The sequence below is a fragment of the Ursus arctos genome, unplaced genomic scaffold (assembly GCF_023065955.2).
Source record: "Ursus arctos isolate Adak ecotype North America unplaced genomic scaffold, UrsArc2.0 scaffold_7, whole genome shotgun sequence".
NCBI lineage: Eukaryota > Metazoa > Chordata > Mammalia > Carnivora > Ursidae > Ursus > Ursus arctos.
In genome coordinates, this window is record NW_026623089.1 from 1,743,590 (window position 1) to 1,770,380 (window position 26,791).

At 54.8% G+C, this 26,791-nt stretch overlaps 1 protein-coding gene across 1 annotated transcript in view; it reads left to right on the top strand.

Annotated features, from left to right (window-relative positions):
• Window positions 1-26,791, top strand: part of TCERG1L (transcription elongation regulator 1 like) — a 177,911-nt gene that overhangs the window by 138,114 nt on the left and 13,006 nt on the right. The window contains exon 9 of the mRNA XM_026494420.3: window positions 20,312-20,447. Within this exon, the coding sequence (XP_026350205.2) occupies window positions 20,312-20,447 (136 nt within the window). The remainder of the gene's footprint in view (window positions 1-20,311; window positions 20,448-26,791) is intronic.

The window sequence follows — 26,791 nt, forward strand, 5'->3', positions numbered from 1 at the left end:
CTGGTCTCCAGAGCCCTGAAGACATGCAGGGAGCCGTCCGGGTGCCACGGGTGCCGTGTGTTTGACGAGGGTATGGGTTTGCGTGTCCGACGGCTCTTGGGTTAGAGTCGAGTGCCTCCTGCTTGCTTTGTGATGTTGGGCAAAGTAATTAATTCACCCCTGACCTCCGATTTCCCAGCTGCACAAGATTGCAGGAACCCCCGACGGCGGCTTGAGGAGACAAGTGAAGGGGTGGGGGCTGCGTGACTGCAGTCACTCCATGCGTGCCCAGCTCTCCATGTTCGTCACCCTCCCGCTGTGGCCGGGAGACCCGCCATTAGCCCCCCTGCAGTCCCTGACCTGTGGTTTCTTTTCTCCTGAGTCCACACAGAGGGGTGTAATTCGGGGTCTGTGTATCTAAGCTCCCTGGAACGGGGGCAGAAGGCATGCTAGGATTGCTGGGCCGCCGTCTCTGGCAGAGAAGATGGGGGATCTGAAAGGCCACCCACAAAGAGAGAATCATCGCTCACTTCCTGAGCTCGGGGGGTGCCCAGTGTCCGGCCAGAGCCTGGCCCTCAGCATGGCCCAGCGGACCCGCCGTCCACATATTGGTCCTCTCACGGGATGGCCTAGGCCTGCAGCCGGGAGCCACGTGCCCGTGTCAAGAGTGTCAGCACTGTGGGTATGTTCTCCTTAATCTACGTGCCTTAAGGGTGCCTGGTGGCTCAGTCAGTTAGACATCCGACTTGGGTTTCTGCTCAAGTCATAACCTCAGGGTCATGAGATCGAGCCCCGGTCACGCTCCACGCTCAGCACAGAGTCTGCCTGAGATTCTCTCTTCTTCTGCCCCTCCCCCCACTCGCACGTGTGTACTATCTGTCAATTAAATAAATAGATCTTTAAAAAAAACGTGCCTTAGAACCCAGAGCACATTCAGGAGGACGGTGTGCCGAGGGAGCCCGCCCCTACTCTGCCCAGGTGGAGTAGAGACTCACATTGGAAGTCATTCTGAAAGTCCGGAAATTCACAGGACTCTGAGGATGGCAGACGCGGCTCAAGGAAGACCGCCGTGACGGGCCAGAGGCAGGTGGTCGGTCGGCGGGCTGTGCGGGCGTGGAAGACCAGGGCGACGGCGTCGCTAGGATTCCAGTGCCAGCTTTAAAAACTGGGGTATTTATAAATAGCATCACAAATGGAATGTGTGATCATTGTAAAGAAAAATCATACACTGTGTATCTGAGAAAAACAGACCTCCCATCATTGATTGATGATTTCTGGTCATAACCATCACCCTGTCACCATTTTTACGTCCCCTTGATCGTTCTTTGTTTTTTTACCTTTATATTTTTTTAAGGATTTTATTTTTAAGTCATCTGTACATGCAGCATGCGGCTCCAACTCAGAACCCCGAGATCAAGAGTTGTGCACTCTGACTGAGCCAGCCGGGCGCCCCAGTGTCACCTGATCATTCTTTAAGCTTATGTTATGTAAAGCCTTGAAAATACAGTTTCAATATTATTTCTACCAAAAAAATCGTTTCTTAGAAGAAGTGACACCTGTCCGCAGGAAGGGAGGAAAATGCCATCTTGCTTTAGAGCCTATGTCCATCCTCGCCTCTTCCGCCCTTACTGGGGGCTTCCGGGCCGCAGACAGTGGGAGCGAGGGAGGGAGAGCAGGCGCTGGGCAGTGGGCCCTGACACCTGGCCCCAGTCGGATGGGACTCTTCTCTGGACAGACGGTTGAGGTTGGGCCTTTCCCTACTATGCACACCCTCAAAAAATCATTCCGCTGACCACGGCCCTGGTATACTGTAATTTTAACTGATAACAAACGTATAACACAGAACTTTCCAGAAACAATTCAGGGAAGGGTGAGCACTGTCCTCCCCAAGACAGGGAGCTGTCCTGGTGGGGGGGGTCGTCTCCTTCCTGGGATGACAGGGATCCAGGCTGCAGTTGTCCGGGCATGAGGCTCCCTGGTGCAGGAGTGAGGAGCCCCCCCCCCGAACCCCCCAATCTCCCACCTTCTCTTTAGCAAGGCACTTTTGGGCATCAAAGGACACTTACATGCGCCCAGAGGATGGACCCTGAGTGCCTTCAATGGGACCAAGGGCTCCAGGAAAGGGAGTAAAGTGTCGTGTCTTTACGTTCAGACCACGGGCATTGGCCGAGCGGGTCTCTGTCAGTCTTTGGATAAATGCATATAGAATCTTGACAACCAGACGCCCTTCCCGAGGCACCAGAAGTACAGAAATCTAGCCACCATGCAACGATGTTGGAGGAGAGGCTGGATAGGATCCCGCATCACTGGGCCATCTGCCTACACGGCCCAATTTCACTCATTTTCCCAAGGGACTGGCCGTGAATTCTGATCAGTTGGCATATAAGAAACGTCAGAACATTAATTTCACTGTTAATTACATGAGGGACTTCAGTGATTAAACAGCAGCTTTGGAGCAGACACAGAGGATTCGGGCAAAGCCACCCTACTTTCCACCTGCCAAGACCATCCCGAGCTGTGGGCGCTGCTGTCTGGGCGGCTCTGTTCTCCCACGGAGCCCTTGGAGGAAATGCTTTCTGGTTAGTGATGCAGCTGGACTGGGGATCTAGAATGTTCCACCTGTCCTGCTTATTCATCTCTGAGCCTTTTACACAAACCACCTGTTCTGTTTGGAAGCCTCACTCCTGTGCCATTTTTCCAAATGCCCCCCGTACCGGATCTGCATGTCCCTTGCTCAGAGCTGATCGCCCCAGGCGGTCAGCCCACCAGCATCAGCTCTGCGTTGTCTGTCTTCCAGAAGGTTATTGTCAGTAAGTTCAGGCTCTTCACAAGCTCCTAAGTGCTTTCGTATGTTTTTAATTAGCAGGTTCTGGCACATATAGTAAGAGAACAGGCCTCCGGAGGACAGGCTGAAATCAGTCCCTTTTGATCTACCTTTTTTGTATAAATAATAGAATTTTTCCTCATCAAGAAGCCTGTAAGATCTTCCTACAATGTGTGACTTACTATCAGCCGTGTCGGAGAAGAAAGTGAACGAGCCGCGTGCTCACGTTGGACGTCACTCTACTCCTGCATCTCGCGAACGCTCGCACGAGTCACGTATGTCGTGCACACTCTTCCACAGAGGGAATTAAATCAATTGATCAAATAACTCAGGTCTAAATGGTACTTTTCCTGGAATTCCCTGGGAAGAGAAATATGTCACAATGACAACCTTTCAAATTACTAAGATATTTTAAATGACCTGATAAGTGCCGTCTCAAGTAGCTTGTTCCTTCCTATTTAATGGAAGGCGGTCCTGATACATGACCCTACGTCTTCCCTGGGACCAGAAACCTGATTGCTTCCGCCCGTGTTTGTGCGGTGCCCAGAGGTTCTGCCACGTTCTGATGTGCAGTCTTTTCTTAGTTCGGACCTGCTTTTCAAGTGTGCTGTCTATTTTAAGAACTTAGAATTTATTTCAGATAATTGAAAACTATTTTAGGGATTTGGCAAAAGTGAGGCATTTAGTTTAAAACTCAAAGTGAAATTATGTGCAAAACACATCAGAGAAGAAATTGTCCACGACACGTGTGGCCTCTAGCCCTTCCATGAGGTGCCAGTCTTGGCCAGTGAATAGGCTGGAAGATTCCTGGCACATAATGGTGCCCTGGGGCACGAGAGGTGGCCTTGCTCCTTCGGCGACCACTGGACCCTTGCTGTTGGCATAGATTTCTTATTCTGTTGGGCAACCAAAAGAATCTCTTGGCTTGGAATATGGTTTATTTCTAAGTTTGTAGATTTTGTAGTTTCTGAGTTTGGGGGATGCCCAGTCAATGGCTTTGGATGTAAGTGGTAAAGTTGACCTTCTACCATAAAATCTTCAGGTCAAGCAGGGTGTTTTCTTGGGGTCGGATGCAGTTTGGGCTGGAGTCCTACGTGAGCACAGAATCAGCAGGAAGTACTTTGTCATTGTTCTCCCTTCTCCAAACATGGCCTGAGTAGTCTTCTCCTGGCAAACTGCGGGGCCAGGGCACACTCCTAGCAGGTCCTCTGGACAAGGCTGGGTCACAGGGTTGTGATCTATCCACCTGCAGTTCTGTACCCCACCCAGGGGCAACCGAGGGCTGGGCGAATCCATCTAGAACAAAAACAACATTACCATCCAAAAGACAAAAAAAAGCACCTCATTTAGGGGCGCCTGGGTGGCACAGCGGTTAAAGCGTCTGCCTTCGGCTCAGGGCATGATCCCAGCGTTCCGGGATCGAGCCCCACATCAGGCTCCTCCGCTATAAGCCTGCTTCTTCCTCTCCCACTCCCCCTGCTTGTGTTCCCTCTCTCGCTGGCTGTCTCTATCTCTATCAAATAAATAAATAAAATCTTTAAAAAAAAAAAAAGCACCTCATTTAAAGTCTGGAGGTTTTGAGGACATGGCCCCTGGGACTGTCCCCAAGTTGAGCCCACATGCAGGGAGAGCCAGCTGCAGGAGGTGGAGGGAAACACTCTCACTGCAGTCAGGAACTGTTGATCTCTGGTGCAAAGGCAAGGGATGGTCAGTGAGTGTGGGCAGCGGGGAGGGCAACACGCCACCGAGACAAGTGGAAGCAGGCTCCGTCCGCTTCTATATACAGGGTTTCTCAAATGCCCGAAAAATGAGCTGTTGAGAAAGTCAGAGAATAGCTTCTTTGAAATGCTATGAGATAATGCTAGAAAATAAGTGGACTTTAAAGTACACTTGCTGTAAAATTGTCTCTTTGCTTTGACCCTGTGGGATGAGAGCGATCTGCAGTGCTCCATCAGGGAGGGAGCCTCGCGTTCTCCAGGTGGCTTCGTAGCATAGGATGGTGCGTCGTCTCTTGGTCACGCGTGGCCAACAAGTCGTTCACACCCACTTGCCCTCTAAGTCATTCTTGGTCCACAAATCCTGATTTGGGTTGATCGTTGGGTTGTGTATAGAAACAGTGCGGAGTCTGTGCCCCATGTCGTTAGGGCGTCCTGCACCGCTCACCTGGTGACAGCCGCCTTTGGGACTGAGCGTGCAAGCCTCAGTTGTGACGGGATTTCAGTTGGTCTTTTTCAACCAAAACACAGATATTCCTGCCATTTATTTGCTGTTCAAAAACAATTATAAACGTACATATTTCTGAAACGGGAGACCAGATGTCAGCATTCATGGTGAGATGCCGTGGACACTGCCCCTGGCCTTGGGTGGGCAGGCAGAGTTCCCTTAGCAGCATCCGCGCAGGCAGCACTGACATGGATGTCTGAAATCTGGCCTGCAGGAGGCCAGTCCAAGTCGGTTGCGGAGCGCTCACCCCCAAAGTTCCCTCGCTGTTTCTTCGTCAGACCTCTCAGCCTACCTTTCCTTCCCGGAACTCTGCTCCTAGAAGGCGCTTGGCAGCCTGGCATCATCGCTTACCTTCAAGAAGCAGGTGCACAGGAGGCCGGTCAGGAGGTCCCCAGGGACCACGTGTGCTGGCAGCAGGCACGTGAACTCTGAGATGAAACCATGGTGTCCACGATGTGTCTGTCTTCCCTTGCATCGGGGAGGGGCCTGTTGCAGAATCTTCTTCCACGAGGGGCCCGTTCGTGCCATCAAGAGGACGCCCACATGCAGGGTGTGCAGGGGCTCTGGGGCCTTCCCAGCCTTCCGTGACCATTTAAGTCCAACGTGGCACCCACCCACAGGCAGGCCGGCAGGCCGCACTCTTAAGTGGAAAGATAGGCTAGGTTCTGGCTCACTAATCCATCAGATGCTAAGCACCTGCTGTATGCAGTGCACTCTGTGCACAGGCCCCACAGTGTGGTCCAGGCTGTCCACTTCTGGGAGCTGCCCATGGCCCCATCTCTCTGATGGGATGAACTTTCTGGAACAGTGTGAGGCCCACATCTCCTGCCTTGTCTGTGAAAGGCCATGGCCCTGGGAAGGCAGACAGAGCAGATGGAGGGACAAACAAGGGGCCTCGTCCCCAGATTGTCACCCATCCCCGACTCTGCCCCGTGGATCACCTTCTCCTTTGGGCACGTGTTGAGCAAACATCAACTGCCACCCACTGTGTGGGGCCCCGGGGACACATAGCCCGTTGCATGTCATTTCCTGTCTCTGGCAGCTCTAGCCCAGGAGAAGGGAGTGTTGACACCATGTCAGGCGGTCCCAGCATCCTGACCCTGTGATGCGGCACCACTGGACAGACCGTAGTTTCTCCTTGGCTTGGGACACCCTGGGGCAGCTTGTTGGAGAGGAATGTCTCCATCGCTGTCCCATGTCCTTGTGTCACCATCCCCTCTGTAGCCCTTGATCCCTGAACTTGCAGTCCTGTGTTCTTGCTCTGCTCGAGCTCCCAGGCCGACGATGAGCCACAACTGAGCTGCGGCCCCTCCCCTTGGCACCGGAATCTTCTGCCGCCCCTGCACCTGGGCCGGGTACAGTAACCAGTTCCAGGCCCTCTGTGGGCATCTGGCCTCTCCGGGGCTCCTTGTGTTGTTTGATCTGAGTTCCTGCCCTGGAGGGGAGGGCCCGGCATTGGGCGTCCCCCAGCCCCATCCACACCAGAGCTGAGGCCCGTCTGTGTCGCCTTCCATGAGAAAGCAGTCCGGGGATTCCCTACGAGGCCGTGTGGACATCAGGCAGTCAGGGAGGCGATGTGTCAGTTGAGTCTTAAACAAGAGGATTTTTTTAAAAGATCTTAGTTATTTATTTGAGACAGAGAGTGGGAGAAGAGAGCGCAAGCAGGGGAGAGGGAGAGGGAGAAGCAGACTCCCCGCCCAAGCAGGGAGCCCAACATGGGACTCGATCCCAGGACCCTGCGATCATGACCTGAGCCCAAGGCAGACGCTTCACTGACTGAGCGGCCCAGGAGCCCCTTAAACAAGATGCTTTCGACAGGCTTCCCCAGGGAGTGGAAGAGGAACCCACAAAGAAGGGGCTGGAGGAGACGTGTCCTTCTCTCCCTCCACCACGATGGACCCCCGGGCCAGGACAGGCCACGGGAAGGCAGGGGACAGTCCTGCACAGGGCCCCGGGGCGCTGCCCTCTGCGCTCAGGGCCGTCCACTACCTGTTCCGCAGGGAGCCGAGCACCGAAGTGTCGCTGGAGATGCTGTTGGGTTTGAGAAGCCAGGTTCCGTTTCCACCTCTTCTTCACATTTCCAAGTTCAGAACTCTCCCTTTTAAATGGAATCCAGGGAATTTCCTGGCCCCAGACCCGTCTCCGTCCTGCTGACCGTGGCTGGAAGTGTTGTGGCTGCTGTTTGTCCCGCGGGAGTGAGCTGCCGATCCTCAGAGACCGGCTAACAGTGGCAACGACACTTCGATCTCTGAAATCACTGCAGCCTTTGAAGTGGGGACATATTTTCTGAGTCGCCAGTTACTTCCGTGCGAGTGAGGTGAAGGGCGCAAGGTGGCCTGCATGTGGACACGCACCAGCATGCACCCCCTGCTTCCTCCCCAGAACACGGCCAGCCTTCTGCAGCCTGCCCATCTGATCACGCTAACCCTTATCCGCGGTGTGGTCACGGTTCGCCAGAGTTCTGATGGTGTCACCGCGGGGACGCCGAGAGATGCGGCCAAGTGCTGGAGGCCATCTCACGGCAACCTTGCCCCCTCTGCACAAGCCTGGTGATCGAGCAGTTCGGCTCCTTCCGTCACCCCTTGGAGTGTAAATGTGTGACCACTGAGGCAGCTTTTTGTCTTGTCGCCACGAGAAAGCACGTATTTGCCTCAGACTCAGGATAAATAACTGGTTAGCCCTGCTCCAGGATGCTGAGGAGTGTGCCGCTGGAAGACGCGGGCAGGGGTGTCTGAGCAGCGGCAGCGATGGTGGCGGTGGCAGTGGGGGACACAGAGCACGTGCCGTCCTGAAGACGCTGGTCCATGATAAGAGGCAAGCGCCAGGACAGGACGAAGCCTAAGACGAGGGTTGTGTGGGGGGGAAACGCAGGGGAGGTAAACGCAGAGGGCCCAGGGGCAGTGATTTCTGGCGAAGCCGAGCGGCCAGGGTGTGAGGGGGGACCCCCCAGGCGGCCCCCAGTTCACCAGCTCCAGCACAGTCACCAGAGAAGGCCTGACACCGTCACAATGACCCACGTCCCCCACACATGAGGTCAGAGTCACTGATTTCCAGCTTTTTAATGTGGCCACGTCCAATACAGACGACGGAGTAGGGCGTCCACCCCCTCGGGCACCGTCCTGGCTCAGCCACTGCCTCTCGCCAGCAGCGCGTCCCTCGTCCAGACCCGCCACCCACTCCGACTATTTTGAAACAACCCCAGATCTCATATAAATTTCAAGTGTCCATGTTTCAGGGTGCATGAGTAACATAGAGGGTTTTTAAAAGAGAACCGTAATCACACCTGAAAACAAGCCACAAACAGTAATTCCCTGATCACATCGCCTCCCGACGTTCACGTTCCCGCCGCTGTTTTATTTTCTTCGCTGTTGTATTTTTCGGACCCGGGCCCGCATCAGGTTTGCTCCACACCCTGCGGGTCCCGTTCCTGAGTCTGTTAACCTGCACTTTCCTCCTCTCCTGGCCCGGTTTGGTTTTCTTCGTTCGCTTTGTAAGAAATCAGCATTTTTCCCCTAACTGAAGCCACCCCCCCCAACCCCCACCCCCACCCCCCGCCGTCTGTGTCCTCGCAGGCTCTCCCCCCTCCCCGGAGTGCGTCCCAGGCTCCTAGCCCCTGCAGCCTCTCTGCACTCAGCCACACGGAGGGGCTGCATCCGCTCGGGTTTGGTCAGCGTTGGGCTAGAAAACCTCGCAGGAGTGCTGAGCTCCTTCCCTCAGGCGGCCTCGCACCTCGGTCACCTGTCTTCCTGTGATGTGAGCAGGTGACTTGCGTGGGACCGTCACTTCCTTCAGGATTCGTAAATAGTGGTGTGCCGGTCCTACCGTGTTACCTGCACCCGTGAGCTCGAGCACTTCACCGAGAGCAATGTCCTCATCTACTTTGGTTCCCTGGAGTTGTTCGGATGGAAGACGCAGGACAAGGCTCGATCCCCTCCCGTTCACTCGCTGTCACGACACCGTGATGATTTGCCAGCATCCTGCGTGGGAGCTGGACGCGCCGTGAATTCCCAGACGTAAAGAGTTGATGCGCGTCGGTCTGTTTCCATCACTGCTTCTGTCCTTCGGATGTTGGCGCATGTGTCTCTGTCGTGGTGGTCCTTGGACTGTCCCGGGTCTGAAGTGTGCTTTTCAAAATGTGGGTGAACATCTCTTTTCTGTGCGGGGCCTTCTGTTGGGTCACTTCGTGGTATCCGTGCCCTCTCACGCTCTGAGCCTCCTCGCCGGCCACTCCAGGTACGCCGCGTGCTCTGTCTTTCTGCCCCGCTTGCTTCCACATCCTTTTTGTCTCTTTCCCAGTTTCTTCTGGGTTTTTCTCTCCTCAGCTGTTCCCCTTTAGGCGTTATCCATGGTGTTTATTCTGTTCATGTTTGCGTATCTTCTGGTGTATTCTTCCTTTCTAAAAATTTTCCCCTTTTGTTTCTAATTTCTTACATCATTCAGATGTCTTTTCAGATGTGTACTTGGTCCAACATGTCCTTCCCCCTGAATTGTCTATCCTAATACACACTGTGATTTTGTAACCTCTGCCATGTCCTTTGGAAAGTTAGTTCATTTTCAAGTAGCTGGTTGTATTTTCATCGGAGTCCTGACGGTCCTTTAGCCTTCCTTCCTCTGCCCGTGGGGACATTTATTCTGTGCATTAGTGTTCTCTTGCTCATGTGTATGGGACTGGACAACGACCTTTTCCTGCAGCTTGAGCTTAGATGAGGTGGTGACGGGGAGGTGGTTCGAGACGGCGTTCCTGGTCACTAGGCTCTGGAACTCCCTCTCCTTGTCGAGAAACAAGAATGTGCCCCTGTGTTGGGAGCCTGTCCGCGGTGCCCCTCACTTTGACCTGCGCCTTCTCTTCCCTTTCCTTGGCATGTCTGTGTAATTCCCATACGCTCACGCTAGTTTCTCTTGGCATTTTTCCTGAGTTTTATCCTGAAGGGGCCCTTAGTTCCCAGGCCTGGCCACCTCGCCCTTCCAAGCTCCGGGCCATGTTGGGTTCTCCGAGGCTGGAGCCCAGAAGGCCCCTCCAGCATCAGCAGACACCCCCTCCGTCCGCCCACTCTGAAGCCGCGGCCCAGTGACTGCCTCTCAGCCCAGGACATCTGGGGCTCACTGGGCCCACGGGTCTTGGGATGTGCCCCTGCCAGCTCCCTGCCTCCTGGGGCTGTCGCCGGTACCCAGGGCCCGTTGGTGCCTGGGCTCTGACTGCGCCCACTCGCGGTGTGAGCTCCTGGGGACGCGTCATCCTCTAGCTTGTGGGGATGTTGCCCGCGGGCATCTCTTCTGTTACCCTAACAGCCCAGCCCGTCTGCTTTAGCGTGAGGACTGGGGGACACTGAGAACCCCCCTCTGCCTTTGCTTTATTTTGTGTCGGCTTTGCTTTTGTATACGTCCTTGAAAGCCTGAGAGTCCTGGGTCCTGAGGTGCACGTGAATGGGCTGACGTGTCCCCTCCAGTGTTCCCCCAAGTTTTGTTGTTGCTGTTGCAACACGAGTGCTCCAGCAGCCTCTGAACCATGCCCATGTCCCCCAAGCCGAGGACGCGCCCTGGGCCAGCTCCTCAAACCCGCGAACGAAAGGAGGGACCTCTTGCTCCAGGAACAGGGAGAACCCGATGCCGCGGGACCGGGCCTGGGTCCCTTGTGCTGCCGTCATGTGAGAACACGTCCTGGGCTCTGAGACCTTGTGCGTTCCCAGATGAAGAGACTGCACAGGGTCCCCCACAGTGCTTGAGGTCCCCTACCTGCTGGAATTCTCTCCGATTTAGCCAAGACAAGCCCTGCAGACAGGGCGGCCTGGCACCTACGGAGCTGTGCTGTGAGGCAGGTACGCGGGTCAGGACCTGCCCTTTCGATAACAAAACTGACCTGTGTGCAGAGACTCAGAGAGTCTGAGCCCCGAGGGGAGCTCAGTGCAGCCCCGAGGGAGGTCCTCTGCCATTAGCAGCAAACACCTTGTAGCAGGTGGAATGGAAGGAACCGTGGCCCTTGGACCCAGGGGCGGCCATGGAGCTGACAAATGCAGCTGCAGCTGGAACACCCTTCGGTCCCTCCAAAGGCTCTTGCCAGCAAGGCCATCAGTGTGGTAGGAGGTCATGGGCCCTGGGTCATAACTGATGTGCCGTAACCTTGTACACAGAAAGGGGTAGGATTAATGTGGTCACACCACCATGGAGAGGTCTGCCCGGCCCCCGCAGGCTGGGGTGCCTTTGAAGATCCCCAGGCCCTTTCTGGGAAGGTGTCATCAGGACCAGAAGGTGGGGTCAGGGCCAAACTCCAGAAGCAAGGAGAGCTGGGCAAGGAGGGCAGGCAGAGGTTTGCCAGGTGGTCAGCGGTCAGTGAGACCACAGGGCAGCAGTGAGGTCCTGGCAAGGGTACCCAAGATCCCAGGCCCCCCAGGCCCCAGCCTGGAGCCCAAGTCCCACTTCTCCTGGCAGACCTTATGTCCCTGTCCATCCTAGAGCCTTGCCTCTGCCTGTAGGCGCGGGAAGCTATATCCCTATGCTCCCACAGCTCCTTGTTACTTCCTGGATCCAGTATCGTGCCCATGGCGGGGTTCCTTCCTAGGGAGGCATCCTGTTCGATGGCACCATTGGCTTTGAATCCTGACCATCCACCTGAGAAGGGCAGGCTGGCAGAGCCAGGGCCCCTGCGCCCCAGCCCCACCAAGGGACCTGGAGCCCACCCTGAGTGATGTGCCCATCTTCTGACAGCAGCCAGAGGCAGCTCCCACACCGCAGCGTCAGGGCTAAAATCTATAGAAAACAGAACTTCCAAAGTTGGCCTCATCTGAGGGCCATTTGTTACAACCACATGATAGAATGTCTGAGGCCCCACACGGCAGAGATTCACAGAGACTTTGATTCCTGCAGAATTTCATATTGTGTCTAACACTGGAGTTATACGCTGGCAGTATTTTGATGATAAATTCCCAGCCTTCTTTGCCAGGAGAAAGAGCAAGTTCTTCCTATCCATTAAATCAAGTAAAAGAGGAGACATCATACATCCAAACAAAGGCCTGGATCTTGGTGTTGGGAGGGTTGGTGTGGATAGTCAGAGGCTGCCAGAGATAGTGAAGGTGAAGAATCATCATTACCATCATCATGTCACTACCATCATCACCACTGTCGTCACCAACATTATAACCGTCGTCAACATCATCACCACCATCATCGCCATCATCATCACCAGCATTATAACCACCATCACCATCGTCACCACCATCATCACCATCATCACCATCACCTCCATCACCACCGTCATCACCATCGTCACTACCATCATCATCACCATCATCACTGTATTGTCACCGTCATCACTGTTATCACTACCATCATCATCACCATCATCACCACCACCATCATCACCACCACGACCATCACCATCACCATCATCACCATCATCACCATCGTCACCACCATCATCAGCATCATCACCATCACCTCCATCACCACCATCATCACCATCGTCACTACCATCATCATCACCATCATCATCATCACTGTATTGTCACCGTCATCACTGTTATCACTACCATCATCATCACCATCATCACCACCACCATCATCACCACCATGACCATCACCATCACCATCATCACCATCACCACTGCTGCCACCACTATCATCATCAGTACTATTCACAGACCAGCGACTGTGCTGCGTACTGTACACGCGTCATCTCAGTTTTCCCGTACGTAGAATGAGGGTGATAAGCATGGCTGCCCTACAGGGCTGTGGTAAGGATTGAATGACATGTATAGGCAAACTAGGAGGATAGGGTTTTACACAGAATGTCAACAAATATCTGGTGTTCATATTACTTCATTTAATTCTTACAAAAAATCTTAAGTGGCAAATATTATAATTTAAACTTTACAGATAAAAAAAATCAGTGGAATGATGAGATTTTCCTGAAAATACAGTACATTTGTGTGAAAGTCAAAGTTCAAAGACAAGTCTATTGAGATCAAACAGTTAATGCCCAACACTCTGCCTCCTGCATCATCCCTACAATGTAGATCTCCCCTCTTCCTCCCCCCCCTTCTTCCCATTTTGACGATAGGAATTATGGAGTTTGAAGAGGTTAATGAGAATCCAGAAGACAGCTACTATGAGCCGTGAAGGGGTTCCGGGTTTGCTTGGATCCTGTAGTGTTGCTCTCAGTTTTACGTGGCACAGACAGGGGCTTCCAAACCACAGCACGTTTAGGAAAACAACCTTGGTTTATAAATTCCTTCGACAACTCCTCAGCAGAACAGCCACGCGTTCGGAAGGCTTTGTGTTAATGACATGCAGACGCGTTCTGGAGGAGTAGCTCAGAAGGGCACCGTGGTGTGGCGGTAAGAAAGACGTCTGAACACCGTGACGCCTCTCTTCAGAAGGTGGGACCTGGAGCTCCACTCCGTTTACCGTGTCTCCAGGAGAATCGCAGGGAACAAACTCAACCACAGAACCTAAGCCAATAATGTGTTCACTGCCTTTTGAGTCCCGAGCACGGCGCCTCGTGCTGGAGGGGAACACGTGGACAGGCCTGGAGCTGCCTTCAGGGCCACAGCCAACAGTCACAGAGGCGGATCCCGACGTGGCTCCGGCAAGTGTCGTGTGCCCGGCCCTCCTGCTGCAGGAAACCCTCGCTCTGAGTGCAGAGGAGAAAGCGGCTCAGTCACATAGGGTGGGCCGTGTCCTGCAGGGGAATGGCCAGGTGCCCAGATGAGGCCAAGCTGGCCATGAGTGGACAAGGGGCAGGAAGGGCAGGCGTGAAGAGGAAGCGTCATGGCGAAGGCACAGAGGTGAGGGAGCCATGAAGACGGGGCCAGTGAACCAGGTGGGTGAATGAGGACCTGAGGCAGGATGTGGCCCTTCTGCCAGCTCGTTCTGCTGGGTCTGCAGCTAGAACAGAACATGGAAAGGTTGCCACGTGGGGCCACCAGCACAGGGACGTGGCCTGGACTGCAGGGTGTGCCCCCTGCGGTGATGCCCGAGAGGCTCTCAGGAGACCGCCCAGCGTGGGCTGCGGGCAACTAGAAACATGTCCTGGAGAAGTGGAGACTTCTCTGTACAAACCAGTGTGAATGTTCTAGAAAAAAGCCCATGACCCAGGTGGTCGGTCCCTGCGGGGAGGGAGAGGTTGGTGCAGTGTTTCCTGGATTGGGCTGGACGTGTCGGCCCCATACTTCACCGTCAGGGAAAACTCTGGCTTCTCACCTGCAGCCCATTGCTTATCTCGTTGACAAGACCTGGACAGTCCTTGAGGACGTGGCACTTGCTCGCCCAGCGAGGATGGTCCTGGTTACAGGCTTGTGTTGCCTCCCCTCCATTCGGACGCTGGAGTCCGAGCCCTAGAATCTCGCAGTGGGGTCTTATTTGGAAACTGGGTTGTCACAGCTGTAGTGAGTTCGGATGAGGTCGTTAGAATGTGCCCCAAGCCAATGACTGGTGTCCTTATAGAAGGGGACATCTGGACATGAACACACACAGGGGTGCTGTGGGAAGATGAGGGCAGAGACCTGGATGATACCCCCCCAGGCCAAGGGATGCCAGAGATGGCTGGTCAGCCACCACGCCGGCAGGCCTGGGGACAGACCTTCCCTCTCAGCCTCTGACAGGCACCCGTTGGTGATCCTGGCTGAGTGTCGCAGACCTGGAGGGGAGGACGTCTGCTGGGGTCGAACCAGGGGCTCGGGAGCCACGCGGTCTGCCCTGGCCGCTGGGGGTTACACAGCAGGCCCTGGGGCACACCTGCTGATGGAATTGGAAAAAACCCAATTGTGCGTTCCCTCTGAAGGCACTGCCCTGACAGTCACCCAGTGTCCCACGGCCCAACTCTGATGGTGCCCTGCCCTCTGAGGGCACTGCCCTGATGGTTACCCGGTGTCCCACGGCCTGACTCTGACAGTGCCCTGCCCTCTGAGGGCACTGCCCTGACGGTCACCCGGCGTCCCATGGCCCGACTCTGACAGTGCCCTGCCTTCTGAGGGCACTGCCCTGATGGCCACCCGGCGTCCCATGGCCCGGCTCTGACCATAACCACCCAGAGTTGTTGCAGACCCCACAGGTGAGGTGACCGGTCCAAACAAAACTGCCTCCACTTCAGACACCAGCAGAAAGTAGGGTACCCAGCCCATCCCCACCTCCGTCTGACTTGGCTATAAATTTGGGGGTTCTCATAACCTCCCTCCAGGTTTGGTGATTTGCAAGAATGACTCCCAGAACTCCGGAGAGCACTCTACTTAAGGTTATGGTTTTATCATAAAGGGCACAACTCAGGAACGGACAAATGGAAGAGACACGAGGGTGAGTTCTGGAAGGTTCCTGAGCACCCGGGCCTCTGTTGCTGTAGAGTTTGGGTGCCCCCCCTCCTGGGGCACCAAGAAGCCCCCCCACCAGAAAACCCTCCCGGACCATTGTCTGGAGTTTTTATCAGTGTCAGTACGTAGGCATGAAGGATTGAATCACCAGCCATGTGACTGAACTCAAGTTAACCCCTGTCCCTTCCTGAGGGTTCCAGCCCTCAGACCACGTGGTTGTTTTCTGGTGGGCCAGGCCCTCCCCGGAAACTAAGTGCCCACCCTGAGCTCAGGAGGGGCCAAAAGAGGGTTCTGAACAAGGACACCCCTGTGGCCCAGGATATTCACAGAGGAATCAGGGACAAAGGCCAGACACAGCCTTTGTTATCCCACGGACCACTCTGGCAAGCACACCGCCCTGGCGGTGGGCAGAGTGTGGCCCCAAGTGCTCACTGGTGGCAGACAATGGCGGTAAAACAGAAATGCCATCCAAGTTGCCACCACCGGGGAAGCGAACCCGAGGGCAGGGAGGGAGAGAGCGATGGTCTAAACAAAATCAGAGTCACTCAGCAGCCCCTTGAGAGGGGTGCCACAGGCCTGCCATTGGCGGGGACCCCTGGTGGTGGCCGTGGCACGTGCAGACACAGATGCTGGGGGAAGCTGGATGGGGCTGCCAGGACACCCCGCCGTGGACACCGAGGCCGCCCCACCTGTCGCCAGCCTAGCAGAGCACGGTGTCACGTGTGGGAGGGGCTGGGGGGAGGCCAGAGGCGACTGCCTTTGGCTCTTCCTGCTCAATGATTTAAGAGCAAGGTGGACGAAGCTGCAGGAGTCCTGCTTATCCGATTCTGAGAACTGCAACGTTGGGAGGCAGAGCTAATGAGTCGATGGCAGAATCAAGACGTTTGAATATTTCAACAGGACTAAATGGAGGGGATCACGTTTGCATCCCGGAATGGTGGTCCTTGAGGCATTTCAAGATCGTCTCATCCAAACCATGTGTTTTACCAAAACCAGGTCCAGAGAGCTTCCATAAGTTGCCCGAGATTGTGCAGCAAGCTGTCCCCAGGGGGCTCAGCAGCAGTTGAGCTTCACAAAGCCATGCGTGGTTTCCTCTCTGGAACCAGGCACTCGCTCAGACCCCAGCGTTTCTTCACAGGAGATGGAATCACTCATCACAGCCTGAGTCACCCTTATCTCTTCCTCTCTCATGCTCTGCAGTGGTTATAGAGACTGTCTTCTATTTCAGCCTCTCAACTGATGGTGTGAAGAGGGGAAGAGGAGGAGGGGAAGATGGGGGGGAGGAGGGGGAGGCCTCAGAAATGCTGAGAAATATGGCCCCTCACATGCGCCTGCCATGAAACAGTGCGGTGTTCTGAATCTGTCTCTCCCCTCCTCTCCGTGGAAAGTTTGGGGAGCTGGGAAGAGGCATGTCTGTGCGTCTGAGAGGTGACCTGTGGGGGCAGGGCAGGTGTGCAAAGTCCGGTGCCCTGAATTCTCTCAGCCTCAGATGAGCTAAATAAGGTTTGTCATCCAAGAAAGGAAACTAGCAACCAGACGTGCTGTGTCTAGAATCCAGTTGCACTGAGTAGGAGTCTAGTGAATTCTACCAATCACCCGCTGCCCTGTGCACATGAGCAAAATGGGACAACTCTGTGCTCGACTTGGCACCCAGGGATGGACACCGTGTGCGCACGTGCTCACGCACCACTCGCGATTCGGCTGAACCAGCTGAGTCGCTGTCCGAGGGTTGAGGCGACGGGCAGAATGGGGGAGAAGAGCCCCCCGCCCCAGGTAGGGGGTGGCCATCACAATGTCTCCCAGAGGATGGGAGACCGGAGCCAGGGAGCATGCTGTCCCCCAGACTGAAGGGACCCCAGTGCTGCGGCCCAGACTTGGGGACCCCTGCTCTGGGGTAAAGGCTGGACAAGACCAAGCCCCTTTCTTTTCTTTTTCTTTTTCTTGTATTTTATTTTTTAATTTTTTTATTATGTTATGTTAGTCACCATGCAGTACATCCCTGGTTTTTGATGTAAGGCTTGATGATTCATTACTTGCGTATAACACCCAGTGCACCATGCGATACGTGCCCTCCTTACTACCCATCACCGGTCTATCCCATTCCCCCACCCCCCTCCCCCCCAAAGCCCTCAGTTTGTTTCCCAGAGTCTATAGTCTCTCGTGGTTCATTCCCCCTTCTGATTACCCCCCTTTCTTTATCCCTTTCTTTTTCTACCGATCTTCCTAGTTCTTATGTTCCATAAATGAGTGAAACCATATGATAACTGTCTTTCTCTGCTTGAGTTATTTCACTTAGCATTATCTCCTCCACTCCCATCCATGTTGCTGCGAATGTTTGGTATTCATCCTTTCTGATGGCTGAGTAATAATCCATTGTATATATGGACCACATCTTCTTAATCCAGTCATCTGTTGAAGGGCATCTCGGCTCCTTCCACAGTTTAGCTATTGTGGACAATGCTGCTATGAACATTGGGGTGCATATGGCCCCTCTCTTCACTACATCTGTATCTTTGGGGTAAATACCCAGTAGTGCAATAAAGACCAAGCACCTTTCAACTTATGCACTTGATCCGAAAAATTTCCAGAGCAGGGTGCCAACCTGGCGAGGCATCTGCCATGCAGTAAACCTATTTCCAGATGAGAGGCCTTTCCCGCCCACCCAGCTGGCAAGACTTGTGGGTACCAGTGTCTGTGCCCTTGCGGATGCTGCCTGTCATCCGGGGTATTTGGGACTTGAAAGGATTAGAATTTGCCTTTTGTTAAAGGTACCAAACTCATTCAGCCATAAGAATATTAAAAATATATTTAGCAAGTTTGCATTTACTCTTGACCAGGTCTGATTGAACAGAGAGCTTCCCATCCTGGAAGGCGTCCAGCAGCTCGGAATAAAAGTGTGTTGAACGAGCTATGCGCAATCATCGCTGAGCCTGTAACGTTCCTCTTCATCTTATTTCAAGTTCCAACAATACAGGTCTTGTTTCCACACTTCTATTTTTAACTAATGAAAATTTATTACAAAGAAATCCTAATTATACCCTCTGGAATAGGATACAATTGCAAATCCACTGGTGATTTTCTTTTTTTTGAAAATCCACATAATCACATAAGCAGCAAAGAATTTAAGTTCTCCTGAAATAGTTGGTCTATAAATAAGGTTCCCTAATGGGCTGAGCAAACGCTTTTGTTGTTTTTTTTCTTTGTACATTTTGTGTTAGGTTGGATTAATCCACACCCCACCACTGGAGAGTGTTAGAGAACACTGCGTCTTCTCAGCACACCCTACAGCTGGTAACTGACGGGTTTCCACGGTGTCCTGGAGGGACAGTGATGGAAAAAGCGGGCATCAGGAGGCAGGGACCAGCTGGGTTCAATGATGGTGTGACCTTGCACAGACCGCCTCCTGCTCCCCGGACGCACGGACTGTGCGGACTTGCCGGGTAACCCTCTGCGGGCATCTGTGCGGGGCGCTTAGCAGCACCTCTGGTCTCTGCCTCTCCGTGGCCAAGAGCCACCAGACGTCTCCAGGGGCACGATCGCCCTGGGCGAGGGCCTGTGCTGCGCCTGTGTCAGGGAGCCCGGGTGTGTGTGGCGCGAGTGCCTTTGACCCGCTAATTCCCAGGGTGAGACGCTGCAAAGAAGCAGGGACGTGCCATGCTCTTCAGATGCACGTTCTCTGCTCTTCGTACATCCCCAAGAACTTAGGGCGCTGGGGGGCGTGCGGGGGGCACCAAGGTATGCTGCTCGGCAAGGGGAGTTGGGAGCCTAACTTGACCACAGCGCCGTCAGAAAGGGAAAACAGGTGGTCTGAGGACAGAATTGATTTGCCCCCCTCGTTGCTGGAGTCACTGGCTGTGGGACCTGACTATGGGGAAGTGTGGGGCAGGGCTGGGCCGGGAAGAGGCCCCACAGACGGGTCCGTGGGGTCACAGCAAGCTGCTCTCCAGGCCAGTGTAGGTGGATTCTCTGCCTGGGGGCTCAGCACAGGCTGTGACGAGGGGACCAGAGCGGCGGCTGGACGGGCTTGCTCCCATGCAGGCCAGGTTGGGGAGGGGAGGGCGTCATGTGAGTACCTGTGTCTGCAGGTGGCTGAACTTCCAGCAGCGAACGCTGAGATGTTTTAGAAGCAGGTCCCCCAATGCTGCTGGGATAAGGTGCAGAACAGAAGGAGAGCTGTCGAACGGGCAGCAGAGACCAGAAGGCAGGGCGCCGATCCGGTGCTTAGTAAGAGCGGGCTCCCTCCTTCCCCCGGCCTCCAGCCTCCTGGAGGTGGCTCCTTGGATCCCGGCTGCCCCGCTGGGCCCTGGCTCCTGCCTGCTCCCGATGCGGCCCTGCTGTGTCTGAGCCATGGCTGTGGCCACCCCCAGGCCGGGGGAGGGAACTGCTCCAGGGCTTGGGGGGGTCTCCCTCTGCTCCTTTCCCTGTGCAGACTGCCTGGGGTGGGGTCCCAGTCCCTGCTGCTGTCACTGACGTCTCCTTGTCGGGTTAGGCCCCAGGACAGCATTTCTGTACCCAGAGTGTTGATGGCACAGTCTCCAGTAATCGTCTTCCTGCGTTTGTCCAAAATGAAGGCCTCGCTGAAACAAAACATAGCAAAACAACAGAAACAGAACCGGATCTGAGCTCCAGTGGTTTGTTCCAGAGGAAAGGCTCACCCCTTTAGGTCCTCTGACACCAGGCCTAGGCAGTGAAACGGCCGCTCTGGGCTGCCTTCCCGGTGGGCCCACTCGGCCCTCGCGTGCACCCGCCACGGCCTTCGCTCCCTGCTGGTGTCCGTTGGGTTAGGGCTTCGGTCTCGGCTGCGCCCCAGACACAACGAAGCGCTTTGCATCCAAGGGCAAAAATCACCCCGTTTTGCGGGGCTCCCGGCACCCGGCTTTACGAGGTTCTCCGAGTGTTTGCCTCTTGGGGTGTTACCTGGAGGGCTGTCAGACGTGGCAGCTGGGTCTATAATAGCGTTTAACTCTCTGTGTCTTGTGCCCTAAAGGACAGAAGGCCATGTGAGTCCTGGGCCAGAGGAGGCAGAAGGACAGGACAAGGGCACCAGGACGCCGCCGCCCCAGATCCTCCTGCCGCTAGAGGAGCGGGTGACCCACTTCCGAGACATGCTGCTGGAGCGAGGGGTAAGGACCTGCATGCCGGTGATGGCTGTCCCCAAAGCCAATCCCTGAGTAATGGTCCCCCGCAGCCCAGGGGACACTTTTCCTTCCTCCCTGAGTTCACAGAGTCAGGCTGAGTGAAATTCAGGTGCCAGATCATTCGAAGCCAGAGCAGCATGAAAAGGAGCCCTTGCTACTTGTCTCCACGGGTCTGGAGGTGCCGCCGGGCTGCTCTCCCCACCTGCACGTGCAGGCCGCCGAGAGGCAGACAGGAGGGGACGGTCCCCGGGGTTGCGCACAGAGAGCCTCTGTGTTGATGAGCTTCCTGCTGGAGCCCAGGCAGCTTTTGGGGTCCACACCTCCCAGGGGCGTCCCCTGTGCTCCTTTGCGTCGAGGGGGGGTTCATGCCTATGGATCAGTTCAAGTACTTTCAGTTAAATTAGGATGTCTTTATTATAGTTGACTTCTGAACCTCCGTTTGAATTTAGGGGGAAAAACATGTTAGAATCTAATCTCCTTCCAGTGACTTTTATTTCCAGCTTTGGCTTTTGGGTATAAAACGAGCCAGCGATAATAGCCCAGTTTGATTTCTTCACAAAATAAGGCTGAACGCAGGGGCGGTAGCGGGAGCCTGTGTGCATTGGTGATTACCACGAACACGGTAGTGACCTTGGGAACGTGAGCAAATCCCCTCTGCAGTGAGCAGCCTCCCCCGGGCCTCTGGGCTGGCCGCTCCCAGCAGCGGCTGCAGTGGGCGCTGAGGCCAGAGGTCAGGAAGACCCCACTCCCCCCAGAGCAGGGGGATGAGCAGGGATCCCTGGAGTCGGGCTGGCGGGAGGCCCTGGGGTGCAGGGAAACTGGGATGGTCTCAGCTCTGAAGTATTACAGGTAGGACAGAGGTGGTGCGGCCGTGGGGGAGCGCTCTTCCTGGCCCCCATGAGCGGTAATGCGTGCGTCCCCCTATCTTGCTGTTCACTTAAAAATGACATACAGCCCTCGGCAGTGAGGGACTGGAAGGAGAAGTAGGCTCATGAACTTAACACTGCAATGCAGTGTATGAAGGCTGAATTAACATTGATGCCGGGAAGCACAGAGCTGCCCAAAGGAACCCACGCAGGGCAGTCTATGCACGGATGACGTGCTTCACGGCCCGGGCCAGTGCTGACCCTGGAGGGGGCCACAGAGCCCGCGACGCAGGGGCCGATCCTCTAAAGCCCCCGTCGTCCCCTCTTCCTCTGCACACAGCGTTGCCAGCAGGCGGGGCAGGACAGGTGCGTGACACTGCTCCTGAGAAGCGAGAAAGCACAGTCTTCTCCCCACAAAGTCGCCCAAACAGGCGGCTTCTGCCCCGGAGCCGTTGGCATGGCTGCTCCTGACGTCTGTCTTGGCCCTCGTTAGGCACTGGTGACACACAGGTGCTTCTCTGCCTTCGTCACGTGCAGAAATGCATGTAATTCTGAGTGTTTGACTCGCCCTGGCCAGTCTGTTGCAGTTGAATCAGCCAGCAGGAGACATGGTGGCATCAGGAGCCTTTGAGAAAGAGAAGCATGCGTTCATTTCATCTTTGTAATGCCTCCATTGCACCTCTTGTTCTGGAAACCAGCCAGGCCCAGCTCACCAGCACAGCGTCAGACTGACCCCCTGGGAGCCTAGGGCTGCCCGAGGCACCCACTTTTCCTTCCCAAGGCTGCTGGTGAGCCAGGTTATACGGCTTCTTGAATTTATCCCAATGGTGTTGGTTGAGCAGTTTTAATAATGAGATTTTCAGTGCATTCGTGCCTCATTGAGGTGGGTGATTCTCTTTGATTCTTAGATTCTTCTACATGCGAATCTTACGTAGTTGAGAATCAGCAAAAACAACGCAGAAATAGAGAGTGCCACCCCGGAGTTCTGAGTGTCCCCTGGGAAAAAGAGTCTGGGGGGAGGCCTGAACCCCTATTTTAGGAGGATTTCAGAAGAAGCCCACACACAGTTCATGAATAGAAAGGGTCAATTTGAATTACTGCTGATGTCATAAAGCAATGGCACCGTTTATGACTTTTTGACTTTATAAAATATGCCGGCAGATTTTATAAGTCATTCCTGCTCAAGAGAATTTGATAGCTAAGCCCGTAGGATTTCTAGTTGCTTGAAAATGAGGCACAGAAAGGTCACTTTTTTCATGGACTGAGTGATTAATAAGACTTTTTATTGCATTTGTTCAGAGCTTCCGTCCAGAAATTCATGTGCTTACAGAACGATGGAGCCAGTCTGTGGGTTTCCAGGAGCTGAAGTGCGGCATGGTTCGGGGAGTTCCATGGAGATTACGGATTGGGAAGGGGCCTTTGCTTTTGTGGTTTTGTAGTATGTCTCTGATGGCTCAAGGAAGATTTTATTTTTATTTTGTTATACTATACAGACCACAATAGAGCTTTAAAAGAAAAAAACCCTCAGCCTGTGAAGGGCAGGTTTAATTAAATAGCAGATTATTCCTGTGATCCCGCCTATTTAGATAAATGTATTAGAAACATTTTATTGAGAATTTCTTCCTCCTGCCAAGTATCCCTCAGAAGTAGGAATGGATTTCCCAGGGGCCAGGAAAGGAAGACCTTTGGAGAGCCCTGCACCTGCTGTGCCCTCTGGGGTCCCTCTGCGGGGGACCCTTGGCCAGCTTCCCTGTAGTGGGTGGCCTCAGGGAGGCTGGCTGGCACTGTGGCTGTCTACGCAGGTGAGCCTGCTGGAGTTTAGATCCAAGTCCGTTAGAAAGAGGAACTCACGGGCCGCACGTGCATGCCCGCCGGGCCATACCAGGCTCTCTCTGCGCTAAGGCAGATGTCCACCGTGAGGCTGTCGGTAGAAAGTAACGGTATTAGGTGTCTTCCTGCCAGCAGGGCAGTGGGGGAGGCCTTCTCCCCGCAGCTAGGAGGCTCACCTCACTCCCCGACTTCTGAGGTCCCCCTCCCCTCAGACACGCAGACAGCTTTGCCTCTCTGGAACTGCAGCAAGCCCTTGGGCTGGGACACCTGCTGGAGGGGCTCGGTTGTCCTCACGTGCCCGCAGCCGGTCTCAGCCCTGGAGGCGAGGCCAGGGCTACCTGCAGTCTGTTCCACGCGGTGACTCTGTGCTCCTCAGGGAGCTGAGAGGCCCCGTGTTCCTATGACAACTCTTCAGATCTTGCAGGGCACATGGAAGACCACGGATAACACACAGTCGTGCTGTGTAAGTCACACGTGCAGCAAAAGAAAATGTGCAAAAAAAAAGTCTCAATAGGAAAAATGTCACCCCAAATCCTATCCTAAGAGAGAATTATTTTCCTCAGTGAGATACATTTCTTTCTAGTGTTTCTAAAAATAGATTTTAAGATATCAATACTAAATATTTTTGTCTTATAGTGTAACCAGGATTGAATGTCATTGAACATGGTTCGACCAAATACATTGTTTAACATGATCGATTTTATGAGGCTCAACCTGATTTATAAATTTGTATACTTTTTCCTCTTTTTAAGCGTTTTTTCCAAGTGTTAGTGTCAACCTTCGGAAAACGTCTTGGATGAGGTTGTGATACTCAATTCATTGTCAATTCAAAAATCCGGCATTTTCATTCATTGCTCGCGTTCTCCACATGTGCTCTTCTAAGTAACACCCTGATGGTCCTGTTGACGTGTGAACTGTGGTAGGATTGTTTCCTACGGCCTGTAAGCATTTGGCCTCTGTTACCAAAGTGCTTTGAGAAAAGTCATTTTCATGCGGTGTACTTGTCCCGTAGCTGCGTTGGAGAGTTCCCGAGAGTGTGCTTTGCCAGCACACCCGCCAGCACTGACAAGTAAGAACTGTAAATATTTATTATTTTTTGAAGCGCATTGTTCGTTTCCTTGGGTTTATGTTTTGTCTCGGCTTCGGTGCTGTGGTTCCCCTTTCTTGAACGGGCTGCCATGGCCCTGGGCGATCCGGATCTTCGGATGATATTTATTAGTGATGAGATCGTGTTCTCGTCATGGAGATGCCCTTGGGGAGGACAGTGGACCACCCACTCTCATTGCCGGAATGGGATTCTGTCTCTCCCTCAAACATAAATTAAATCAGTGGAGGATGTTGTTGGAATGACAGCATACAATTCTATGTATCTATCAAAATAGAAGAAAAAAGCTGAAGTTGGTAAAATTGTATGAGTGCTGGGGGGGACGGTGGGAGTCAACATGTCCCAGAGTTCAGCGGACGAAGGCAGACCCCGGCTCACCTCTGGACTCACCTGCAGCTCACCTGGCTCATAGGACTTGCACACGTTGACCGCTCCCACCTCGAAGGTTAGGGATTGAACAGCTCTGTGCATGATTTTTGATGAAGGAGGGGTGGGCACCAGGAGGTCGCCGCACATCCCCGTCCTTGGGGGCGCCTTGGGCAGGTGTAGGTGTGCTCCTCGTGAGTCCTCTCCCGGCAGGACTGGCGCCGTGGCCACAGTCCTCACCTGCTCATTGGCTTTTCTCCTTCCACACGCCCGTCTCCAGTAGTCTCCAGTATGCCTGGAATCGCCTTGCAGGTGCGCCGTCTGCACCCACGCCCCATCTCGGCGGCTTACGGGGAGCCTAGAGGATAGGATGCCCATGCATCACCGTCGAGGGTGAGCGGGGAGCACCCCTCACCTTCCGGCTGCCCGAGCTGCCTTCACTCAGGAACTCCGGGAGATGCAGCAGGCGTTCCAGGGGATTGGGTGAAGAGGGGACCCGTGTAAGTGCTGATTACAAGGAACACGGTGTCTGTGACCAGCCTGAGCCCGCAGGAGCTGGCAGGAGAGGAGGGCAGAGGGGGGGTGTGGAGCACGGACGGAGGACAGCGACACAGATTCTCAGGACTGAAGCTCGTCCAAGGGACCTGGCGCGATCAGTGTTTGTGGGCGACGGCTGTGGGGGCCTGACGGAGTCCTGGGTGGAGTGGGGACGTCCGGGCTCAGGTGGGGGGAGAGCCATGTGAGGGGGAGGGGAGCTGGACAAGCTGGCTGGCGCGTCTCCAGTCTCTGGTCCTGGAGGCAGAGGTGGGTGGGCTCAGGCTGGAGGGAAGTTCCTGAACCTTCTTCAGGGGCCGCTGGGTCTCTGGCATGGCTGGTGAAGCACCACGTCAGCCTGTACCTGGTGACCTTGGTGCCCCTCAGAGCCCTGCCCCTGCTCCCCGCCTCCCTCCGGGTGACAGAGGCCCCTGCTGCCCCGACGGAGGTGTTGGTTAACCTCCCTGCGGCCAGGGGACTGGAGATAGCTGAGTGTGGGGCCCTGCTGGTGGCCGGGGACGGAGGACGGGTCCCCGATGCCCAGCCCAGCCCCCTCCTCGGGCAGCTGCAAGCACAGGCCGCCCCTCAAACGCCTGTGAGCGGTCTCACTCGCCTGTTTTCCTTGCTTTTAATGTCATGTAAGGGAGTGTTCTGCAAGAGCTCCGCTCCTGTCTGTACGCTGAGCCGGCCCGCAGAGCCGTCCTGTGGCCCCGGGGCAGGCACAGCCTGAGGACAAGAGCGTGCTGGCCACAGCCGTGGTGCCCACGTTCCAGATGCCAGAGCTCTTGTCGCAGAGCCGTGAGCGTGCTCGAGAGAGATCGCTGCCTTTCTCAGGACGGGAAGCCGTGGAAACCGGAGGGAAAAGCCGCCCTCATGATCAGCAGTCCCCACTCCAGATTCCGTGTCACCACTGACACACACACAGCAAGGAAAGAGTAAATACGGCGTGTCCGAGAGTCCAATTTGGGCAAAAACAGTAGCTTCTAAAGTACGTCCATTTGTGTTTGAGCTGGAGATGACCCCCCAGAGACCCCGAGATCACCCAGCAGCGTTCCTGAGCCCAGACAGCAGCCACTGGGGTGGGACCCCGACAGAGTCGGCAGGAGGCGATGAGGACGGTGCCGAGGGCAGACGGACAGACTCGGTCACCTGTCCGCAGGCACATCTGCAGCCCTGCGTCCAGGCGCTACCTGAGTGAGCCCCGGCACACGCTGCCCTGACCCCCGGCACTCAGGGCAGGCTGGACCCATCCTCTGCTGCCTTCCTCCCTTCCCCTGGCCCTTCGGTCCCTGGCTGTGCTATGATCCAGTGATTGACAGATACTCAGAGGAGCCTTTGGCTTTGAAGATAAAAGCAGCATCTGCCTCTTTCCTTCGGGACGCCCTACCCATGGGGTCCTTTCTGGTTGTGACGACCTCCCTGAGCCCACGTGTCATCTCACGGTCCAGCTACAACCCAATACAAGAGCCTTTTCCGCAGTTTTCAGAGAGGTTTCGGAGAAGCTGGAGCTGTAGGCAGAATCATTTTTTCAGGAGATTTTTCTTCTTTGTGCACAAGACTGTGGTCACCTTCACTGGGCTTCTCATAGTCAGCCTCGCCTGTGCCCAGCAGCCGCCGAGCACATCTGG